This window comes from Polyodon spathula, chromosome 32 (genome assembly GCF_017654505.1).
Source record: "Polyodon spathula isolate WHYD16114869_AA chromosome 32, ASM1765450v1, whole genome shotgun sequence".
Taxonomy (NCBI): domain Eukaryota; kingdom Metazoa; phylum Chordata; class Actinopteri; order Acipenseriformes; family Polyodontidae; genus Polyodon; species Polyodon spathula.
Window position 1 is genome coordinate 1,428,830 of NC_054565.1, and position 23,956 is coordinate 1,452,785.

Below are 23,956 nucleotides of genomic sequence, written 5' to 3' on the forward strand. Positions count from 1 at the left end.
GTTGTCCTAAAAAAAATAAAAAAAGTTAGCGAAGTCTGTTATATATTTGTGCATTGCTGTAGAGATGTCATTTGTATTCTCTCTTGTATAGGAGATGGTAGCACTCCCTTTTTCAGTTGGATTTAGTTGGTGAAAGATCAGGCTTGGCCCTGTATTGCATTATATCCACTTCCTTTGATCTCAGGTGTTTATTCATAAGAGTTTCATCCTAATCATCAATGTGTGTTCCTTTCAATATTGTGCTATTTGTCCAGAGAACTAGACTCTCAAGTTACATCTTTTAAATGACAAATTTGATATTTGTTTTGGTTTCACATCACGCAGCATGTAGTTACAACTCGATTCTTTATCTTAGTCCAGGGTTAGGAGAGTGATCTCTGACTACAAAATCACTGATGTCTTTGCCTGTAATCTCAAGGACAGATGCATTGCACCTGCTTTCATCTGCTTTGTTTCACCTGCACTGCCCAGAGATTTCCAGGTCTTATCTCTTTCTTTGGGAGGGAATGTGGGACGTGGTACAGCACAAATCACAAGTTGAGAGAGTTCTGCATGTCCATCAATACCCTACTGGCTATGCCTTACTTTGCTTTTTGTGGGTTTATTATGGAATAGTTTTGCGTAGTATAGTAATCGATCTAGTATTTTAAGTTGTTGCCAGTAAAGTGTGAAATATTTTCAGTAATATATAAGTGCTGCATCTTTTGTAATCTTAAGCATGGTGGGAAGCAGTGGTATGTTGGAGCTGGCTGTAAACTTGTGGTTTAGCTCATGGTATTTCTTGTGAGCTTTTCACGAAGGCAGCTGTAGAGCATAAACATCTATAGCTAGCTGCCTTTCCTTTTCCTGTGCATTGCACTCCTGTGCTTTCACAGTACTTGTATTAAGAACAAAACACATTACAATAACCAGTATTGTTGTCAAGTGCACTATAAATAAATGCTTTTTTTAATGCAGTTAACCTCTTCTTTTCTTGTCCCGTGCAGCAACTCTTGCCAGGCAAGAAGTTCTGGGAGTCGGACGATTCAAGTAAAGACGGACCAAAAGGGATATTTCTTGACCAGTGGAGGGACTGTGCATGGGGGGCCTCGGGTAAGAAACACTCTCCTTAGCTTGCCTTTTTCCTTATTCTAGGGAAGGCAATACAGAATCAGACATTACTAATATTGATTCCCAGTCTACCCTGTATTTACTTCTAACAAGGTAAAGTGCTTGATAGCACCTGCAAGCTAAGAGCAGAAGTAGAATTGAGTTAACAATCCTCACTGACTCACTTGCGCTATCAATGACAACATCTTTACAGAAGCCTATGCCAATGTCTAACCCGTTTTGGTTTTAGTACAGTTGATTTGATCTACTTTACCATTAGGACATTTTATATATAAATAGATAGACTTCTGGCTTCTAGATTGCAAGGTCATAAATAATACTCCTATCGGACTTTCATCCATTCCAGGTTTTAATAGGAATTTGATTATCTGCAGTATAAAGGTAATAAGCTCAGGTGTGTCGTGTTAAACTCTTAGTAAATCCAGGAATGGATCAAACTGCTATGCAATAGGAGTCTTATTTCCATCCCGGGATTAGTAGGTATTCTGTGCTGATGAATTTACAATATATTGTCCGTGATTTGTACAGTAATTGAATGTGCCATGAAGCTTTCTTTTCCCCTGTATGACACTGAGTTCTCTCCTCTCCTCCCTCTGTGTGCAGATCATTCGGTCTCTCAGCCAATCATGGTGCAGCGGCGGCCTGGCCAAGGTTTCCATGGCAGCAGTGAGGTGGGCTCTGTGCTGTCTCCACGGTCAGAGAGTGGAGGGCTGGGGGTCAGCATGGTGGAGTATGTCCTGAGCTCGTCCCCAGGGGAGAAGCTCGACTCCTGCCTCAGGAAGGGAGCTTATGTGAGTCTCGCTCCTGTTTGATATCTTGTGCCACTGCTTTTTACAGGGTGGGCTTTGGAACAGACTTAGGGCCAATGATTTTCCGCGATAATGGAATTTCCTCTGAAGTAACAGAACTGGCATGCTGAAATAGAATTCTTTGTTTGAAATGTTTTTATAGAATTTACTTATTTTACCCTTTGTGACAAACACAAACAATAGTAAATTGGATTATACTTTATCACAATATTACCTGTTAGGGTTTGACAAAATGGCTTTTATAGTTATCGATTATTGGCTGTAAATTATAATTGATTATCGGCGGAAATAAATAAAATATATCAGATTTGAACAGGAATTAAACAAATTGAATTTTTTCATGGAACAAAAAACAAAACAATTTAATTACGCTCTTGGATGAAAACGATATTCAAGATTTTATCAGTTAACATTTTTTTTGTTCCCTTTCAGCCTGTTCTCTCTCTTGCTTTCCACTGTTTTCAAACAGAAAATAGTTTGAAAAAGCACTCTACATGGTCTTACATCTCCGTAGTCAACGACAAAGCATTACATCACAGCAAGATAATGAAATTCAACATTGCATTTAGCTTGCTTTTTCAGAGCAGCCAGCAGCGAATCAAATAGCACTATATTGCCTTCAGTGGCTCTCAAAAGTATTCGCCCCCTTGGACTATTCCACATTTTATTGTGTTACAACATGGAATCAAAATGGATTTAATTAGGAGTTTTTGCCACTGATCAACACAAAAAAAGTTCATAATGTCAAAGTGAAAAATAAAATCTACAAATTGTTCTAAATTACAAATACAAAACAGAAAATTATTGATTGCATAAGTATTCACCCCCTTGAGTCAGTATTTGGTAGGGGCACCTTTGGCAGCAATTATAGCCATGAGTCTATTAGGATAAGTCTCTACCAGCTTTGCACATCTGGACACTGCAATTTTTGCCCATTCTTCTTTGCAGAATTGCTCAAGCTCCATCAAGTTGGATGGGGACCTTTGGTGAAGAGCAATTTTCAACTCTTTCCACATATTCTCAATTGGATTGAGGTCCGGGCTTTGACTGGGCCACTCCGGGACATTGACCTTTTTGTTTTTAAGCCACTCCAGTGTGTCTTTGGCTGTATGTTTGGGGTCATTGTCCTGCTGGAAGATGAATCTTCTCCCAAGTCCCAGGTGTCTTGCAGACTTCAGCAGGTTTTCCTCCAGGATTTCTCTGTACTTTGCTGCATCCATTTTGCCCTCTATCTTTACAAGCTTTCCAGGCCCTGATGCAGAGAAGCATCCCCATAGCATGATGCTGCCACCACCATGCTTCACGGTAGGGATGGTGTTCTCAGGATGATGTGCGGTGTTAGGCTTGCGCCAAACATAGCGCTCAGTGTTAGGCCAAAAAGCTCTATTTTGGTCTCATCAGACCATAGAATCTTCTTCCACTTGGTCTGTGTCTCCCACATGTCTTCTGGCAAACTAGTTGAGTTTTTTTTCAACAGTGGCTTTTTGCCACTCTCCCATAAAGGCCAGTTTTGTGAAGCACTCGGGCTATTGCTGCCGTATGCACAGTGTCTCCCAGCTCAGCCGTGGAGGACTGTAACTCCTTTAGAATTGCCATAGCCCTCCCTGACTAGTGCCCTTCTCGCCCGGATACTCAGTTTTTGAGGACGGCCTGTTCTAGACAGATTCACAGTTGTGCTATATTCTCTCCTTTTCTTAATAATGGACTTTACTGTGCTCCGGGGGATATTCAATGTCTTGGAAATGTTCTTATATCCGACCCCTGATTGGTGCTTTTGAAGAACCTGATTCCAGATTTGCTATGAATGTTCCTTAGTCTTCATGATGTAGTTTTTGATAGGAAATGTACTAACCAACTGTGGGACGTCCCAGAGACAGGTGTATTTAACCTGAAATCATGTGAAACACCTCAATTGCACACAGGTGGACTCTTTCAACTAATTGTGTGACTTCTAAAGACAATTGGTTGCACCAGAGCTTATTTAGGTGCCTCATAGCAAAGGGGGTGAATACTTATGCAATCAGTTATTTTCTGTTTTATATTTGTAATTTAGAACAACTTGTGGATTTTATTTTTCACTTTGACATTACGCGCTATTTTTGTGTTGATGAGTGGCAAAAACTCCTAATTAAATCCCTTTTGATCCCATGTTGTAACACAATAAAATGTGGAAAAGTCCAAGGGGGGGGGGGGGGGGGGGGGGGGGATACTTTTGAGAGCCACTGTAAACAGGTACTGTTATTAACTTAAGGTACGTACACAGAATGCAAGCTGTAAAAGTACGTGTGGCAGGTGAAGCGCTTTGTTAATCAGAGATTTGCTAGTTACAGGGTTAGAAACTAACAATGTTGTGCTACTCGTCCAAAGGACTAGTACCTTTTGAAACTGAAGTGTCCAAGTTGGAACAGTTGTGGTCCCTAAAAATAGCTTAGATTTTATTTTGCTAAAAAAATAAACTTATAAATTTAGATTTACATTTTATTTATGAAAATGCTCATACAGATCGATCAATCACCTCTTTGCACCTCGTTGCTGAGCGACTACTGTACTGTGTGCTGAGAAACTGACACAGCACCAGACGGATGACAGAGGAAAAAATTCTCTCAGCTGCGTCACCTTGCCGACCACGAAGCTCCGCCTGGAATTGTCACCAATGACACACATGCAGTGTTTATTGTACATTACATGTGTTGCTATTTACAAAAATGCTGAAGTCCCAGTTTAAAAACAGTACGTTTCACTGTAGCCCTCGGGATGAAATTGTTAGCTTGGTGGCTTTTTTTTTTTTTTTTTTTTAATTAGCAGTGGGAGAAAAAAACACTTCAGCGAATACAGTAGAATCTGCCACAACTGACGGATGCTGTATCTACTGGGTTTAGATACTAATGAGGGCATTAGAAATACAAAAGAAAAACAAGGAAAACGCTGATCTTTTCAAGAAAGCTGGGAGACTTTGTTTAAATGGATTTTATATTTTTAAACGCTGCAATAACAGTTCTGCTTGTGAAGTATCTGCAGTATAATTTGACAGAACAAGTAATTTATTTGCACTGTGCGGAACCTTATTTTGCCCTATTGGTGCTTGAGCCCCGGAGCGCTCACGGAATCACCGCCTGTGCACCTATTATCAGTGATTTAAAGCCAGGTTTTCAAACGAACAGATTACTGTTCAGCAGTACTGTAATGGTATAAGAAGTGTGTTTTTAAAGGAATTTCAGCTTCCAGTCACTTAAAATATGCTAACAATAATGTAAACAACACCAAGCTACAGACAGCGAGTCCCAAGCTTTAAATGTGTTACTGTTTATAGATAAGAACTCAACTTTAATGAGTATATTGTCATTGTTTTAAGCATCATACTATGATAATGTTCATTATGGTAATTGTTTATTAGTTTTACAATGTTTAGTAAAATGTGGCCTATTGTTTGACCACGTTCGTACAATCAGCCCCCTTTGCTATGACATCTTCAGCCACGGCCGTAACAGAGTATAAATCTCCATTTTTGTAAAATGATTTTACACTTACTTCAAAAGATGCAACGTGTTTCAGTAAATTCAAGCAATAAACTTAGCACCCCGTGCAGAGGTAGGTGAAGGGAGGTTTCAGTTCCATTATTTGTGAGTGTTTCTTCACCACTGCGACACCCCCTTAGAAAATTGACTTCCCTGCATTTTTTTAATACAAGACTGAGAGTGACAGTGTATGTGTCCATTTGTTTTAAGTACTCGCCCAGAGGACTAGTGAGACACAGACATCAACTAGTCCTGACCAGATTGAATTCACCTTGGGCGAGCGGGAGTTTCTAACTCTGTAGTTATTCTTGGACCTACAATTTGCTATTTTTAGCTGCATACTTTGTTAGGCCTAAGTGTTGATTTTACTTTTTTTATGTAATTGCGTTGCATTCTGTCAAATTACTAATAAGTAGATTTAACTTGAATAATACCACAAGTATGTAGTAATAGTTTTTCAATACTGTACTCTTTTTTTTTAAGTTGTACTTTTTAATTTAAGTACTGATTTAACACAATGACATCAGTTTTAGCTTCATGGTATAAGTTGCATGCCAGATTATTAATAAGTTATGACATTTTACCGTCGACTTGAGGAAACAGCAATGTTTATTGTATAACTAATTTATTTTGTTGTATTCTCAATCCATTTAAAGGTTCATGATTTGATTGTTTCACTTTCATTTATACCAAAAAAGCATGTAGGAAAGTTGCACATGTGTAGTTGTGTGTGTTACTATGACATGTGCGTAGCGGTGATAACAATGTTCCCCTTAGTGCTTAATAATACTGTTCATATGTAATTGATTACTTGGAAAGGATTTGTTTCTGCATATCTTCTGTTAAAAACAGAGTAGCTGTGCAATAAGAAATATGTAGGTTCTGGTAAATATGTGGTGCTTTGAAGAGATGTTTGTCACAAATGTGTTTTTGGTATTACCTTTCAAATATATGGCAGATGTGTAGAGTCCTGGAAATTTAAAATTAAGTTAAAAACACCACAATGTTGAAAGGTGGAACAGAACGGAGAAAAAAAGCAAGTGGCATATTTGATGGAAGCATGATCTCGATTTAGCTGCAGAGTTTAATTCAGACAAACATGGCATTCAGTTATGTAACTTAATGCAGAAATGCGTGAATATGAATCTGGATGGAGATCTTTAAATGGGTGAAGAGATTAGTGTATTTATTCCATTTGCATGGCATTGTAAAAACACTGTCTGTAAAACTGCTGATTTAAAAAAAAAAAAAAAAAATGTAATTGTGTTCAGCCGGTTCAGGTTTCTGCAGCTGCCATCGCCATTAGCTTAAAACACCCGTCTTACTCAGTAAGGTTTGCCACACGTTACAACTTCCCACTTGGCAGTGCGCACAGATCTTACGCCTCACGCAGACAGTTCAGTGCTGCTGACTGATTCAGTGCAGTTACTGTTGCACACAAGCGTTTCATATTGGGTAACAGATGATAATCAATCATTTTTCAACGCAATAAAATTATCGATACTATCATGATTTGTTCCAACCTTAGCCAGTGCTTGAAATTGCATTTTGTCAGTGGCAGCTGTAAAATAAAATTTATAATCAGCTTGTACCGTGTGCTAATCCTCCATCTCTATCAAATTATTTGTTTGGCACTTGACATTGCACCAGTAAGCTTCCAGTGTTACAGAGGATTTTACACATCCAGAGTGTGTACAAAAAAAAAAAACGTCTTCACTCACTGAAAAACCACTTGCAGGATAAGTTGGCTATCCCAGTGCAGTCACCTGTCTGTATTGCAAATGATAAATTGTGTTGCTGAGTTTTTCCCCCAAACCATTATCAAAATACTGTAATCATCTAAATTAAAATAAACAAACTATTCCATTCAGTAGAGCTGTGAATAAGCATTCTATTACTGTAGCTTTTGTTAGGCATCATTATAATAAAATCAAGTTGAAATTTTAAATATGACTACAAATGAAGATAATAGCTTTTTACACAAGTTATAATGACACAATACACAGGCTCTGCTGGCTTTTTCAATTCGTTTCTTGATGCCTGGCGTGTTGTATTCGTTTGCTTTATCTGTGACGATCGGTTATGCAGGAGCCTTGAGGAATACGTAAACTGAACGAGAGAGTCCGGGGTATAGCGCTGCCTCTGGTACCGCTGGTATGTTAGTCTACAGATGTGAGAAGCTTCTCTGCGTTAATGGGCACCATGGCAGATATTCCTCCTGATAGACCAGCGTGCGTGTGCCCATTTTTGTAGTAAAGCATTTGTAAAGATTTGTATTTTTGGAAAACTGCACCCCACATGCTTAGGGTAAGGACGCACGTTCGTTTTGTGTTAAGATCTGTTACTAATAGTAAAATGTACCTTATTTGTTTGACAGCAGCTAAATCGTTGCCACTTTTTCGAACAGTTAGGTGAAGTTTAATCTTTAGTATTAAGCATTAAAAATGCTGTTTTAATGCTCCTGTCGTGAATGAGCACTCCTATTACTGCCATCGGCACTGCCTGCAATGTGTGACTGAACAAAGTGGATGCAGCTTTATTTCCCTGACGTGGAGTGTGTGTGGAGAACCCTGCCTAGCCCTGTTGCATCTGCAGCCATGTTAAATACACATCCGAGGAAGCGTGTGAAATGTAAACGCATACAGGATGCATGTCATGGAAAGTATGCCTCTTAGTAATGCACAGAGTGCTTTCAGTTCCATTGTGAGAGAACTCTTCCTGTAGGTTTACTGCCACATGCTCGTTGCACTGCTTTATAGCTGCTCCCCATATGAGGCTGGCACATTTAACGCTGCTGAATTGCAGTAGGCCTGTTTTATATATCCTTGCAGTTGGTATAATTTGAAATGCCACAGGAAGCAAGTGCTCTGATGAAAAGTTCAGAGAATTGTGCACATGTTCTAGCTGTAAATAAATCAGTAAGTTGTACATACCAGGCTTATCCAGTTCCTTCGAAATGGACTTGCATATGTTTGTCTTTCAGTTCTGTATCTCTGTATTTGCGATGGCCTTTGTCAGGAAGCGCTGGGTATTTTACCCTCTGTCATTTTAGATACTGCTTCACCCTGCTGGACCACAGGCATTGACGCTGTTGGTTAATTCCATAGTTGTCGCACGACAAATCCCAAAAGGATTCAATCGTAATTCTTTTGCGTTGCCCTGGTGTCGCTCCTGTGTCCCCTGTGCTGTGGAAGTATAGGTTCTGTTCGTTTTGTCGCATTGCTGCACAGTTTCGCTTCTCGCGTCGTGTCCGGTGGGTAGCAGACTGTAGTCTCGTGATTTAAGCATGCTGTATCGTCTCAAATAATAAAGTATGTTAAATGGGAGAAAGGGCTTTTTGTTATAGAGCCCCCAAACTTTGCAATAAGCTACCAACACGTGTGAGGGAAGCTGAGGCCCGATCTGTTTTTAAAACCAGACTAAACATATTTGTTTGAGCTGGCATTTTTATAATGTGTGTGTGTGTATATCTGTTTTAGTTTTTAACTGTTTGTATTATATATATATATATATATATATAAAATGTAGTTACTGGTGTTTACATTGTATGTTATACGTTTTTTTCATTTGATGTTTGTTTTGTTTTTATAAGGTTGACTATTTTTGTCTTGTAAAGTGTTTTGCAATACACCTGTATGAGGGCGCTATATAAATAAACTTTGATTTGACTTTGAATCCCAGGCATTACACAGCCGTGTGTGTTGCACAGTTTAAACCACGGGTTACAGTCCTGAAATAATAAACACGATCAGAGAGTGCTGACGTGCAAGGGGTGAAATACAGTTTATTCGTGAACAGTAGTGCAGTGCTGTCTGGGTTGGTGCTGGCCTTAAGCGACAGCTCCCAGTACGTGTTAACCGTCTAACAAGGACAAACGAGTACAAACAAACACTAAACACTCGTGGTTCTTTGATTCCAATCCTTCAGCGGTTCTCTCGCAACCATGACAAAGGAGCACTTCGCTCGGCCACATCCCCTCTTGTACCTCCGATCCGCGATCGCCACATCGCTTCCTGCCTGGGGCGATGACTTGACTTGGTGTACTGCGGCTCCGCCCCCTTTCTGGATGGCTGACTTCTGCCTTTCCCTGGAATGAATTGTCAGATCATCCAGTCCGGGGCACACTGTTCCCTTTACACAGTGCCCTCACAGGTCCGGAGTGAGATTTATAACCAAGATTCATTGTTTCTCTCTCACAGTAGTTCATTCTTTTTATTTCGTTTTTGTCCTGGTGACCTATAAACAGGTCAGATTTTTCAGGATTAGGAACTGGCGCTGCTGCACCCAGTCCTAGGTTTCAGAACTCCCCTTGAAGTGATAGAGATAAAGAAATGAAAGAGGCAGCGATCTAAGCTGTTGTGGAGGAGCAGTTTATTTACTAATCACTACTCCAGTTATGTTCATCGTAAGAATAACAACCTTCAAACACCAGTAAAAAATAAAAGGTGCGTAAACAAGCACCAAGGCTGTTGAAGCAAGTTGCTAGTATAGAAACGCAGGAGCCATATTTATTGTGCACCTCCAGACACTGCCAAAACTTAGAATCCTTCATTTACCCAGACAGGGTCTTGTGTGTGGTTACCAGGGGGATGGATACTTAGGCAGGGTTGGGTATGTTTTGTCTCTGGGTCTGGGAGGTGACTACTTTGGAGTGTTTAGAGTGCTATTTTGCAAGCCATGCTAATGCTTGCCCAAAGCTGGATAAGCGATGGGGCTGTACAGCTGAAAGACTTCATCCCTGGGCTGTGGGATGATAATCCCTTTAGATGCTATCAATCAAGTGTTTGGCTGATTCATTTGATGTAAATAGCAACAAAAGTGTTTTTTTGCCTCCTAATGTGGAATTTCACTATTCTCAACAGGGAAGTAGTTTTAAAAACTGCTCCCTCCTGCATTAAAACCTCTAAAACATGAGACCATCCACTCTGTTACCGGGCTTTATTACATTGATTCAAGTGTAATGTTCTCCACGCACAGAAAAGAAACATACATATTACAGGAGTTATATTCTGTTTGAATTCCATGGAGTATTTCTGTAGGGTTTGTTGGAAGTTGAGACAATCACTTGGTCTGACCTGTCAGTTTTGGAGATTGCCATCAATAGCCAGTTATTGGCTGTAACCAAAGCACTTGGGTTATCGTGTTAAACCGAACCCCTTCATTTAGATTTTGTGTTTTGTACAATAAGTCAGTTTGGTGATTGCTTGGATACTCTTTATAGATTAACCAGGTGAGAGCAGCGGCATCTTCCACAGAGTCACTAAAATGTATCTATTTGTGTCTAGGGGCCTCGAGACCCGGAAGCAGAGGAACATGAAAAGAGAGAGAAAAAGACCAAGACTACTTACGACGGGGATAAACTAGGAGACTTGAAGGAAGTGGAGGGCGATGGCATGGAGAAACCAAACGGACTGCCCGTGCAGAATGGCATTGACGTGGACGTGAAGGATTTCAGGTAAAAGCGTGTGTATGAGAGACCCCACTCTGTACCCCGGGGAGCGTTGTACCCTGGTCTCTCATTTTATATCATAATTGTTCCTCCCGCATAACCAGTAAAAATACATTTTAAAACAGCTTTGTACGGGTGGATTCTCGCAACTTAAACACAAACGTGATACAACTCTCCACAAAGCACCACAAAGAGCAGAAGAAAGGTACAGACAGATTTGCCATTGTAACTTGTGTTAATGCTATTATCTTCAGTGTCAGACAAAGCATCATTTTATTTAGATTTAAACTAGAGGCTGGTACAAAAAACCTGGGCACTCGTCTGGTTTTAAATTACCCGTCCTGGGTATCGAGTTACTAATTTGCGAATTTAAAGAATGTAGAAAATATGACAGTGCAGTTGTAAGGTCTTGGTTCCAGCCTTGATGTCTGTTGGGCCAGAGGTGGTAGAAAAAGTACAGCTTGTTTGGTAGGTGTTTGTTTTTTTTTTTTTTTTCTTTTTTTAGATCGCTTTAATCTAATATCTATTTCTGTCATATGTAATGTTCATAAAGAGCCTCGCTCCTACTTCATTACTGAACGGCTATAGTGCAAGGACACGCTGCAGAGATGCTAGCTCTGCTTTGAGGGTTAATAAGGGGCCATAGTGGGTGAATGCAGCAGCAGCAACAACAAAGGTGTTCCTAATCTTGTGAGTTGACTGAAAGCTGCATTATTACTGCATACCACTTTGGCTATTTTAAAACGTAAGGACCAACAAACCAATTAATTTGTATGTAACTGCTGCTGCTGCTGCCCTGGACTGCAAATATAAAAACTCAAAATAATTCCAAGTCCCGTCCCCATTAGCATGTATTGGCAGCAGCGAAGCTTATAAGTTTGCCGACAGTGTAGGTCTTGCATGCAAAGTATCACACGGCATTCTTGACGTTTAATCCTGTGCTGTTCATTTATTCAGCTCCTGTCAGGCACGTCATGTCCAATTTATTTTCACACAAGCTGTTTATTTTACACGCGCTGTTTTAAAAGTAATTTTATTCAAACAGGTTTGCATATTAACAGGACACTCAGTACTGCATCTCCAGCTCTGCCCCACTCCTTATTCGCTGTATTTATCACACATCTCTTCATACTAGTGCATACTGATAAATCATCTCCTGATCACTCATTTTATCACCAAACTCCTCAATAGTGCTATCAAAGGCATTATTTTATTACTGTAACATCTCAAAAAGCTCTGCAAATGTCTGTGATGTTCTTTGAGCGCTGGATGCGGAAGCAGCTCTCTTGTTTGTTCATGTCCGTGTTGTGTCTGTGGTGAAGGGACTGTGTGTGTTGCTCAGGTCCGCCTGTGTTTTTTTTTCGGCTTCTGTCGGACTCACTCGGCCATTGAAAGCTTTTCTCTGCTTTTTCCGGAGAAAAAACAACTAGGGACCTGTGCTTGACGTCTTTTTGACCGGAAAGGAAAAATTGTAATGTCGGACCTGGTCCGATTTATAGGACCGCAGAGGATTAAAGCACAAGAAGACACTGAAGAAGAATTCTAATCAAAATGTTTGTCATTGAATTTAAGTTTCTTTTAGGATTTCTAAACCACAAAATTCAATCTAAATAGATGAAAAACTCAACATATTTAATCTGTTACACTGAGCATCATTATAAGTAGCCATCAAAAACAGAAACGTGCAACAAAGCAGTAGTTCCAGACTGGCTAACACTCTTTTGTCCACCTGCCTCCCCCTCTCACTCCAGCCGCACCCCAGGGAACTGCCCGCCCCCCGGCAGTGAGGTGGACCTCATGGGCCCCAGTCAGAACGGCTTGGAGGGACTGGCTCAGCTGGGCAACAGCAACGGAGCCAAACAGGTGGAGGACTTCCACAGCGTGGAGTCCCATAACATGCAGCTGGACCACATGGAGTCTGTGGGCATGGAGCCCCTGCAGTTCGACTACTCCGGCAACCAGCTTCCCATGGACTCGGCCACAGCAGCCACTGTGGGGCTGTTTGACTACAACTCCCAGCAGCAGGTGAGAGGCAGAGACGAGACTGTTCACAGTGAAGATCATAACGCATGTGACAAAATATTCACCTGGTCATCTCGGATACCCTTGTTTGTATTTGTATAGTTTTATTATTCACTTAATCTAAAGGATTTCGTGTAAAGCATAACAAATGCAGTCTCCTTTACTTCTTAAATATCCTTTCAGTTTTTATTGTAAATATGGCACTTTTTGTTTTCCAGCCTATTCAAATGTAAAGCATATTGAAATAATAAAAACCCATGCTCATCCTAGCACTAATTGTGGTTCCGATGTGTTACTTTGTATGAGGTGAGATTGGATTGATTCCATGATAAGCTAAATGTTGCTGCCCTAAAATCATTCTAACTGTGCTTCTGTGCCCTGTTTGCCTACAGCTGTTCCAGAGACCCAGTGCCCTGGCGGTCCAGCAGCTGACAGCAGCACAGCAGCAGCAGTATGCCTTAGCAGCTGCCCAGCAACCACACATAGGTAAGAGCTTTCGAGGAATCCACTGCTGTGGTGCACAAACACAGGTGTGTGCGTCAAAGCCTGTTTTTTTTTAAATGTTCAATACCCCCACCCTCTGTCCTGGAACGGGACTGTATAATTCTCCACCCTCGTTCCACTATAATGGGGTCTGCAGTTTGCAGTGCTGCTAAACACCTCACCCTCATTTTACCTCTCTAATGAAGGCCTGCTAACACTCCACCCACACTGATGCAAGGCTTGTTTAATTCAAAATGTTGCATTCAAAAGGTTTAAACCACAACGTGTCCAATATAAACAGCTTAAAAACTCTCAGCTCTTCATTGTATTATTGTTTTGGTTTTGATGACTTGTATGTGTATTTCTTGCAACTCTTTGAATGACACCTGACACAGCAATGTGTGTGCAACTTGAATTAGAGGCAGCCACAAAACACTTAACATACAATGCAGTCGCATGTTCTGAGAGTCTCGGCTTTAGTCTGGTCTCTAGCCAATTATTACTTGTCTTCATTGGCTTTTAATTTTTTTTTAAAACATTTCCCTTGAATGCAGCTTTATTTTGTAGCAACAGAACTAATACCCATATGTGCTGTAGAGGTACCTATCAGCTATTCAGAGTGCTGAGTTATTTGTAAGCAATGCAAAGGCTTCGTTATTAGTAAGCCGTGCATAATCTACTCAAACAACAATGCTTCTGCCTCATCCTACACTGCCCCATGCTAATCTTGTTCTTCTTCCTTGTTGGTAAAGTTGTCTGAATTCTACACCCCTCAGGTTCAGACCACTGTACTGCCTCACTACATTTCTGTCAGAATAGTTCTCAATACTGCGTTATCGTTCTTGGTAGCACGCCTGGGTTGTGAAGCTGTTATAAGGTTAATTTGATACCTCCTATTAATGAAGATCAATGTATCAGCAATGTCGGCCAGCTGTATTTATTTAAATGGGGCGCTTCATTTAGGAATCCATAGTCACTCATTGTAACCAGCTGAGCTCCCATTCACCCTCCCCACCCAATTCCAGGCGCTCAGTGATCTGTGCAGTAATGAACCCAACAAGAGCAGCCTGACATGTTACAGTTTCTTTGGAAGATTCATTTCTTCTGTTTCCCTGTTTCTATGGTGATGGCATTCAGATAGCGGGATCTCTGGGGAGTTCCGGAATGTGTTTCACAGTTGGAGGTGGAGGGACTGGGGCTATAGGATTCTCTGCTTAGAATTCTCTACCACATGATCACGTGACTGAGCAGCCTGCCGAGATGTTTTTTTAGAGCCCTTTGTTAAGAAGCCCCCACCCCTCATTCTCTTACTAAAACTCATAGGTGTGTTACCAGAGCAAGCCAGTGTGTGTCTGTTGTTATAGGGGTTTGTATGTGCTTTCTCATGTTTGACAGACAAGTACAACACCCATATATTTTGCTTGCATAGATGTGTTAAAAAAAAAAAAAAAAAAAAAGTTCAAAGCTAAACGGAAAAGCTCAGACACCCGTTTTTTTAGGCAGGAGGGTGCTTATTGATTTAAAGATAGATCACTGCCGAGTAGGGCAGTCTCCTGTATTTGTTTGTGGTCAAACACTTATTTATTTTTAATGCATTTAATCATCTAAATTATGAATTTAGAAGAGAGAGGGTCTCACTACTTCAGCAACTAGTATTGAGAGCTGAATGTTATTGGGGTCCAAAGAAGGGGGTTGTGCTGTGTCAGGATTTTTTGAAAATATAATCCGTCCCTTTTTCTCTGGTTGGTACAACATAACTAATAGGGAGAATTGACATGAATTCTTCACTTAGCCCTGAGGAGTGAAGGGTCTCTTGGTGAGATGACTGTTGCCCTGAAAACGACTGTGAATGGAAACGGGAGATTAAGGAAACCTTTTTTTAAATAGTGTCAGTCTGGGGAAACCAGTAATTATGCTGGTCACAGAAACATCCCCGGTGTGTAGAATGATCCTAGAGTGTAAATTGCATCATTATCTAAAATCTTTTTTTCTATAGAAAAACTTGTTATGCTTGTCAAGTTTTCCCATTAGCCCCTTTGAATTTGTTTATTTGAATTTTTTTTTCTTATGCACAGGGCAATGAGGATACACAGACCTGTGACACCTCTGATTTGAATATCTAAATGATTTGTTCTACTTGGAAAGTCTGATATTAAATATCGATGACTAGTTGGGATGACACAACTTTTGCAGACAAATGTACTTCACATTTATTAACTTGAGTGCAGTCAGGAAAGCTAAGGTTAGGATTCGGTGGGTTGGGAAGGGGGCATTCTTCATGGTTGTAGTTTCGTCCTCCCAGATGTTTGTTTAAAGGTTCAGTCCCCTGCAGGCAAGGTCTTGGCAGACCCAATATAGCCGAGCTCTTTGGGAGAACGACATTGCATTGTTATGTCTAGTTCAGTGTGAAGATGGTTAAAGCACACATCGGGTGAGATGGTGTTGGGTGGTCAGTGTCTGAGCAGGTAATGCACATACAATCAGTTAAAACAAAGAATCAGGAACCCCCCCCTAAATGAGAGGTGTAGTGTGAGTCACTTCTAAGTCAGGTGCTTTACAGAGATGTGTGGAGACTGTTTTAGGGATGTGTGGGACTGCCATCCTATTGAAGTCTGTTTTTACTGACAGGTGTGTTTTCAGCAGGTCTTGCTCCCACCGCTTTTGTTCAAAACCCGTACATCATCAGTGCAGCCCCCCCAGGAACGGACCCCTACGCAGCAGGGCTCGCTGCGGCCGCCACGCTAGGTAAGAGAAGATCCTCGCACCCTCTGCTCTTCTATTGAGGCTTGAGTGATAGAAAATAAAACAAACATACAAAGAATTGTCTATGAAAGTTCATATGCAAGGCTGTCCTTGCACAGCAGTTTGATCCACTCCTGGTTTTGCTGTGATTTTAATGACACACCTGAGCTTGTTACCTAGACACTGGGAGCTTCTCGAGCACGTGTACCCCCTGCTGTTGTCTTCCCTATGGAAACATTTTGATGGGAAGATATTTCTCCCCTGTCAAATATTTACCCATTAAAACCTAGAATGAGAGAAACAGCTATGCAATATGAGTCTTGTTTCCACCCCTGGGATGTACTGGAATGTAGTTCATGATTTCCATTAATTCATTCTGTGCATGTATTACAAAAGACATTGAAAATGATAATTGACAGTTCTACAAAACTGTCAAAGCTACTGTCCTCGACTCTCACTTGACCCTCTAGTGGAAGCCTGTTAAGTAAGTAATGAGTGCCTTATGGACTATTCAACCAATCTACAATGCAATTTCTAAATCCCTTAATATTTAAAAGTTATATAAACAAACAAAACCCCTCTCCCCTCCCCAAACAGGGACATGAAAAGTGAACCAGTGGCTTCCATTGAGGAGGTCCCCAGTACTGTGTTAGGAGCGCTGGCTGATACTGCAGTGCCAGGCAGTGTGTTTATTATAAATCATGTCAAATCAATTTGTGGAAAATGCCCTGAAGAACTGGCAGAGTGGCTCATTTTTCTTTACACCAGATCCAGTTGGCTCAAATCATGTGGCACTGTATCATGTTTTAAACAGGAACTGTTTGACAAGTTAACTCTTAGATTCAAATTAAGATATATATTTTGATGGGAGAAAGTGACAATAGTATAAAACCTAAATGTAACCTAAAAGCAGCATAAGATTTAGTCTTGCTTTGGCTAGGAAACATAAAATGATGACAACTGGAATTTGGTATTTTTTTTTTACAAACGTTTGATGAAACAAAATGAATATTTATTATTGTAACATTGTACTTTTGTTACCGTGCCTATCGTGAGGTCAGGCTATGTTAGCATAGAACAAGAGTAATACTACAGTGAACGAAGATGATTTAATTATCTGAGATCATTTTAGTGAAGTGCTCAACATTAACAAGCAAGATTACTGTTCAGAATCACACAGTCCTGCAGTTGAAAGTGACGTTAACTATTTGAAACTGCTGATTCATTAAATATAACATTCTAAAAAGTGCATTTCCGACAATGTGTAAATAAGAACTTATTACAGACGTGTAACAGCGACATTTTACAGGAAACCGTAGAAGTGAAATGGACATTTTTAAGTGGCACACATTTAGACATGTTAACGATTGTTATAAACCATATGGGGCTGTAGAGTTTATCTGGAGAGTAAACCTGTTTGATTGCTTGCATGGGATTGCGTGAATAAACAACAGTTTAATCCACTCAACCATCCGGCTTTGTAGAAGCCTTTCAGGGTTTTTTTTAGTAATGAGTTGTATGAAACTTGGCCAGAACAATTACATCTGTTGATTTGAATACTTGCAAAAATGTTAACATTTAGAATTAGCATTTTGCACCAATTACTGACCCACACTTTTCAGATATTTAACATACCAGCATCTACTGATTAAAGGAAATATAATTAAATATAATTAAATCCTCTGAAACATTTAAATTTAAATTGAATTTGTTTGGGCAGATTTTTTTTTCAATTTCTCAATTCAGCAAATTAATGAACCCTTTTGCATCGCAGTGTGTTTAACCCTTTGCGGTCCGACATTACAGTTTTCCCTTTCCAGTCCGATATCATCAAAGACAAAGCACAGGTCTCTAGTCGTTTTTTTCTCCGGAAAAAGCAGCGAAAACCTTTCAATGGCAGAGTGAGACCGATAGGAGCTGAATGAAGCCGAAAAAAAGGGGGCGTACCTCATAGCCCCATGCACTACAGAGATAACATGGACATAAACAAAGGAGCTGCTTCTGCAAAGAATATCACGGACATTTGCAGAGCTTTTTGAGGTAATAAAATAATGACTTGCAGTTTGGTGATAAAACGAGTGATCAGAAAATAAATTGGACCTGATGTGCCTGACAAGCCCTGAATAAATGGATTGCAAAGGGTTAATAGAGTGCTCGCATGATACCCTCAAGAGAATCAATAAAGCAGAAAGCATCTGTTAAAGAACAACCGTGTACAGTGTATTCGATTCTGACGAGCTCTCCCGCGCACTCTGGTGCAAAAAGGAAATGTTGGTTTTACACTTCAAGCTGTGCCGCACGACAACCGTGGTATACTGTGATGTGCCTTGAAGTACCGCAAGTTTACCCTGGTACTGGGGACATGTCCATGGCCACTGTGTGTGATAAGAGGGCCCTGGGTGAGTTTGTTCACCTCCATTTCGTACAGAGGTGTATGTTATGGTCCTGATGCAATGGTCCGGAGAGACTTTTAGTATTAAAAGACTTTTAGTATTTCAGTATTATGTGGAAAAGATGCACTGTACACACACACAAACACACTATCCGAAATGTCTGGCTGCTTCACTTCTTACGTGCTTTACATTTAAAGCTGCAAATAACTTAATGTTTGAGTTTGTGTGGGGTTTTTTTTTAGACCCCCCCCCCCCCCAAAAAAAAAAAAGATCCAGTTGTCTGGTATTTCAGACCTTTCCATTCGGCTAGTAGATGATTTAAGATGATTTGATCTTGTAATTGCTTTCTATGTAATGAAATCCAGTCTGAGCAGTGATTAGCCTCCTTGGACAGTGCAGGGGTTCAGCTGACTACCTGCAGGATTAGCTCTATTGAGGGTTCGCCTCCTCCGACAGTGCAGGGGTTCAGCTGACTACCTGCAGGATTAGCTCTATTGAGGGAAAGCCATTTGAACCAGTTAACCAGACAGACCCTGGCTGTGCACTGTCCCTGCTGGTGTGCAGCAGTGTGGGCAGCCTGCTTGTTGTCTCTCCTTCCTCTCAACACCCGTCCTCTGTTGCCTGGCAGGCCCAGCAGTGGTCCCCCACCAGTACTATGGAGTCACCCCCTGGGGAGTATATCCAGCCAACCTCTTTCAGCAGCAGGCTGCAGCTGCTGCTGCGGCAACCAACTCTGCCAATCAGCAAGCAGCATCCCAGAATCAGCAGGGCCAGCAGCAGGTATGTTGTGTGTGTGATATCCAGTATGTGCTTGTTGTGCATGAAGTGTAGTGCATGCATTCAGCAGTGATTGCTTGTGTGTTTTATGTAACTTCCATTTTAGTGCACTGAAGAATTTCTTAGGGACATCTTTATCGTCACTCGCTGAAACAATGTTTTTTACAAGCAGTTTTATTCAGAAGCTCTGGTAATCTGATGTATTCTGTGTGGGAGGGGGGGTTGCATTGATTGTAGTATTTTGCATGGTGTTTTTTATTTGTTTTTTTTGCAATTGAATATTTCTGTAGTGATCTGGGGAAAAGTGTTTATTTTAGTGCTGGGACAAATATCCGAACACACATTGTGTGTGTGCGTGTGTCTCCTTTTACATGTCTTTCGAAGGCAAAAAACATTTGTTTCTGCCAGTAATTACCCGATTACACATCAGGACGTGTTTTGCCTTGCACGATTTACCACCTTGAATGTGTGCGGCAGTTTCCAAAATTGAGTTTATATAAAACAAATAGTCCTATTTACTCTGGATATGAAACTTCAGCATTGTAAAGTCCAGATCAGCATGCACAAGCAACACCAGCTTCCAAATCGTGATCTTTACATAGTAAGAGAATCGGGGTCCGTTTCTATCTGCCATGTGATATAGATTGGGTACGACACTCCAAAATGTTCCTGTTTTGCAGCACTGGCCCAATTTGCAAATTAAATGTTGATCACAATACGAGATGTTTTGTTTTTCTTTCATGCTGCCATCCTAGTTTTTATGTAGAATGCAGTAACAGGGAAATTAAACAGTTCAAGTGTATTTTATCTGAGTTTATTGAAGGTAAACAGCAATGGTACTTTATGAAAATGCCTGGCCACTTTTGTTAGAAAAATAAACGCAGGGTTTACTTTATGTACTGTTTACCTGAAATACAAACTGTTTATTATTTTTAACTAACTACTGCATGGCATCCTTTATTTTTCTGTAGTTAATTCAGTGGGGTGAAATATGGCCGTCACAACCTATTCTTATGTGACATTTTTAACATTGGAACTGCCGAGATCACAGCCTACATACAACCGCCACACCTGCAAAATGTGCGGCTGCATTTTAAAACAGGTTTGATATGAAAAAAATCGGATACAACTTCATATTTTTATTTACAAACATCATACATAATATTTTCAGAGCAGAAACACTGTATTTAAATTGAAAATGAAACTTCTTTTTTCCAAAATGAGCACAAATACAAAAACATGAAATGTAGTAAAATAAACTTTATGCAGTAAACTTCTGTGTAAACGGGTGTAGAAAGCTGTGTGCACCCAACATAAAACATATAACTACTTATAAAAATAGCATAAAACAAATCTAACATAACTTCTGCAACGTGACCGCACTCTGAGTGAAAGAGTTCAAAGGCTCTGTCTGTCTGTTCAGAGTTCTATTACAGCTTTCCTAGTACAGTCTACGCAGAAAACACGCTTTTCAACTGTACCAGTGCATTTGCCACAGACTGCCTTTCACAACGGACGCAGACATCAAAAGTTCTGTTTTTATTGCATTTAGCCAACTGGCATTGTCTTTTTTATTCTGTGTGCCAGTGGGCGCAGCACTGGCTGAAGGTTGAGGAGCATTTGCCAGTTGGTTTTCGTGTCTCTTATCAAAATATTTCTGCCCTAGCTCCAGGGCTATCTGCAAATTGAAGTCCCTCCGAGTGATTGTTTTGCCAGTGCACTCCTTGTACAAAACCAAAGCGCTGACGGCTGCCAGGTCCAAAACCATTATAAAAAAAAAACGTACCATCCACCGGCCAAGTGCGCGTACCGCCTTTGACAGGATGCAGCCGTGCCGTTTGATCCAGAAAATGCGCGGCGTACTTTTGTTACGTTGTAAAATGCAACAGTCTCTGGCTTTCATTTAGCATCAGTACCAGTGGTCACTGATTTGTGCAGAGAGCTTAGAAAAAGCACTTTTTTTTTTTACACCTGTACACACTCAGGGTGGCACAGTTGTTCTGCCTGAGGAGTGAAGTGGAGTGCAGAGGAACAGTTACAAACTTGAGAGCTGATTCAGAGGACAGGCAGATGAGAAAAGTAGTGTAGCTGTATCACACTGTATTGTGATAGTGTGCGTAAATTTTGTGACAACTGCTAATAAAATAAATGATAATATATGATGTATAGAATGACTTTAATTAGTGTTTCAGCACTCAAAGGGAGTATATAATACATTCTTTCACAATGACTTTGATTTTATTACAAAGCCCAGACTAAATTGTCGGCTCTATTGTATCGATTTCAGTGAGCTGCATGAACTGCGGGTCTGGTGGCTGAAGAAGCAAGTGCTTAACTTCATCTTTACGATTCTGCAGCTGAAACACTGTATGGATATTTAATTCAAATATTTAGTAACACTTAAGAATGGACATGAACGAGATATTTAAATATGAATTGCAAAAGCCCTTCAAAAAGCAGCTACGGTGGTGCTGGTGTTAAACTAATACAATGTTACATATAAGGGCTTTGATAACCTTTTGCAAATGAACGAATATTCAGATACTTGTGTGAATCTTCCAGATGTCCGAATGTGTGAATTCCATGTTTGTTTTAGCACTACTTTTATTTACATTTGGCATAACCCTCAGACCTCATCTAGCCAATTCAAGCATGCTTACGGCTCAATTACTTCACGGAACGATGAATGGGAAACGTCCTGAGTTTGCCTGACCAAGCTAATGTTTTAAATGCTTGGCAGCCCATCGCGCACATGTCTGGGTGGCACTAGGACCCTGTGGACTGTGGCTCTGCTGCTAACGGGGCATGTTCTCTTTAGCAAGGTGCATTGGTGGGCTTTGACATGTTAGCCTGGCAATAGTGACGCTCGCTGAGAATGCAGTTTTGTAATGTGGTGTCAGACTGCTGTATTCATATCTGTGCTGTTGTGTAAAATCACATTGCCCTGTCCAATACATTCAGGAGACAAGTACCTGATTCAACCCAGGGATTTTTTAGGGATTTTGTAAAGGTATCGCAACTGTGTCAGGCAGTGCCGAGTGGGCCTTGGCCTTACCTGTGCTAAAGGTTTTTCAAACCTAACAGTCAACCTAATATACAGTAAATATAAGACTATCTGGAATTGAACAGCACTCGACTGACCTTTAAAAAACCTGGACTTTTAAAGACATCCAAACAAAGTAACTTTGACTATTATAGTAACCAGTCTTCCTTTTTAGGGTCCTTATTCAAAAAATTGTGGACACTTGTGCGCTGATCGCGTCAGTCTATCTCTCTCACACAAATTACATTAGCAACCCAATAGCTGCCTTCATTTTGCACCAGTCTTCACCAAACTATCATGCACTGCTTGCCTCATAGTAGGTTCAGATTGCATTAGGCTGTAATCGGATTAGCTCCTTTCTAACTGCTCAGGTACGTTGTTATTGCATGAATGCATTGGTTTATAGTTTTACTTCCTGCCTTGAAGTTCCCAGATGAACCCATGTTTGTCAGTTTTACATTGAAGATGGGTGGAGCAGACTGATCTTTTGACCTGAGTGACCTTTGCTTCTTGTTTCTCAGGTTCTCCGTGCAGGTGGCAACCAACGGCCTTTGACCCCGAACCAGAGTCAGCAGGGGCAGCAGAACGACCAGCTGGTAGCGGCCGCCGCTGTGAACTCAGCCCTTGCCTTTGGACAGGGGCTGGCGGCCGGAGTGCCAGGTGAGAGCAGTCGGCAGGGAAGGATGTTAATGTAACAGCGTGGCTACAGACCAGCAGACCTGACATGGACATTTAAACAGAGATTGTGCAGCGAGCAGTACATTGTGCAACTAGCAGCCATTTATGTTACTGTGAATGGCATTAGAATAAGATAACTTTCGTAGTATCTTGTTCTCCTTAGGGTACATATATAGCTGCAAAATGTAAACTAATGATACACATTTTTCTAATCAAGTGTTTTTTTTTTTTTTTTTTTTTTAAATCAACTGTAGGAACTGCTTAATCCCTGCTTTGTTGCCACAGTGTTATGTAAGGAATCTAATGTGATGTCTGTAAATGAATGCGCACAATACCAATTGATGTGTTAATAAGTTTCCTTTATTGGTTCCAATACTCAAGTTACACTTAACAGCTTTATCATTAGACACAATAATGAAGCCACTAGTTATCAAATTAAGCCATGATATGTCACCAGTTTCTGGGAGGGCATCAGACATGGTGTTAGTGTGTGTATTGGAGGATTTTGGATGCTTCTGAATGCACTCAGATGTCTGTCTTGTATACCTTGTTTTTGCTTGCTTGGTTTCTCTGTGTCAGGGGTCTTCCAAGCTCAGTCAAGCCCCCACTGTACTCAGTTCCTGCAGTTGAAGGTTGTGCCCCCCTGATTCAGAGATGTTGCCCTTGTTTCTAGGCTATCCAGTTCTGGCGCCAGCTGCCTATTATGACCAAACGGGAGCCCTGGTGGTGAATGCAGGGGCACGGAGTGGACTGGGGGGCCCGGTTCGGCTTATGGGCCCAGCACCACTCCTCATCAGTCCTTCAGCTGCACAGGCAGGTAAGAGTATGCGCCAGTGTGGCTCAAAACGGGTGCTTTCAAATGAAAGAGCGATTGTTGTTGGTGTCTGCCAGTTTCACAGACCTTGATTAACTTGGGTAAGGCAGCCCAAGACGAT

General features: G+C 40.8%; 1 protein-coding gene across 8 annotated transcripts in view; it reads left to right on the forward strand.

Moving 5' to 3' along the window:
• pum1 (pumilio RNA-binding family member 1) overlaps positions 1 to 23,956 on the forward strand; it is a 507,081-nt gene that overhangs the window by 472,159 nt on the left and 10,966 nt on the right. For 4 of the 8 annotated variants that reach the window (XM_041234069.1, XM_041234072.1, XM_041234075.1 and 1 more), the window contains exons 4-12: positions 987 to 1,092; positions 1,714 to 1,901; positions 10,720 to 10,889; positions 12,635 to 12,908; positions 13,298 to 13,391; positions 16,017 to 16,133; positions 19,152 to 19,303; positions 22,865 to 23,003; positions 23,695 to 23,838. In XM_041234069.1, coding sequence (XP_041090003.1) covers positions 987 to 1,092; positions 1,714 to 1,901; positions 10,720 to 10,889; positions 12,635 to 12,908; positions 13,298 to 13,391; positions 16,017 to 16,133; positions 19,152 to 19,303; positions 22,865 to 23,003; positions 23,695 to 23,838 — 1,384 coding nt within the window. The remainder of the gene's footprint in view (positions 1 to 986; positions 1,093 to 1,713; positions 1,902 to 10,719; positions 10,890 to 12,634; positions 12,909 to 13,297; positions 13,392 to 16,016; positions 16,134 to 19,151; positions 19,304 to 22,864; positions 23,004 to 23,694; positions 23,839 to 23,956) is intronic. The other 4 variants (XM_041234070.1, XM_041234073.1, XM_041234071.1 and 1 more) reach the window with 2 other exon arrangements.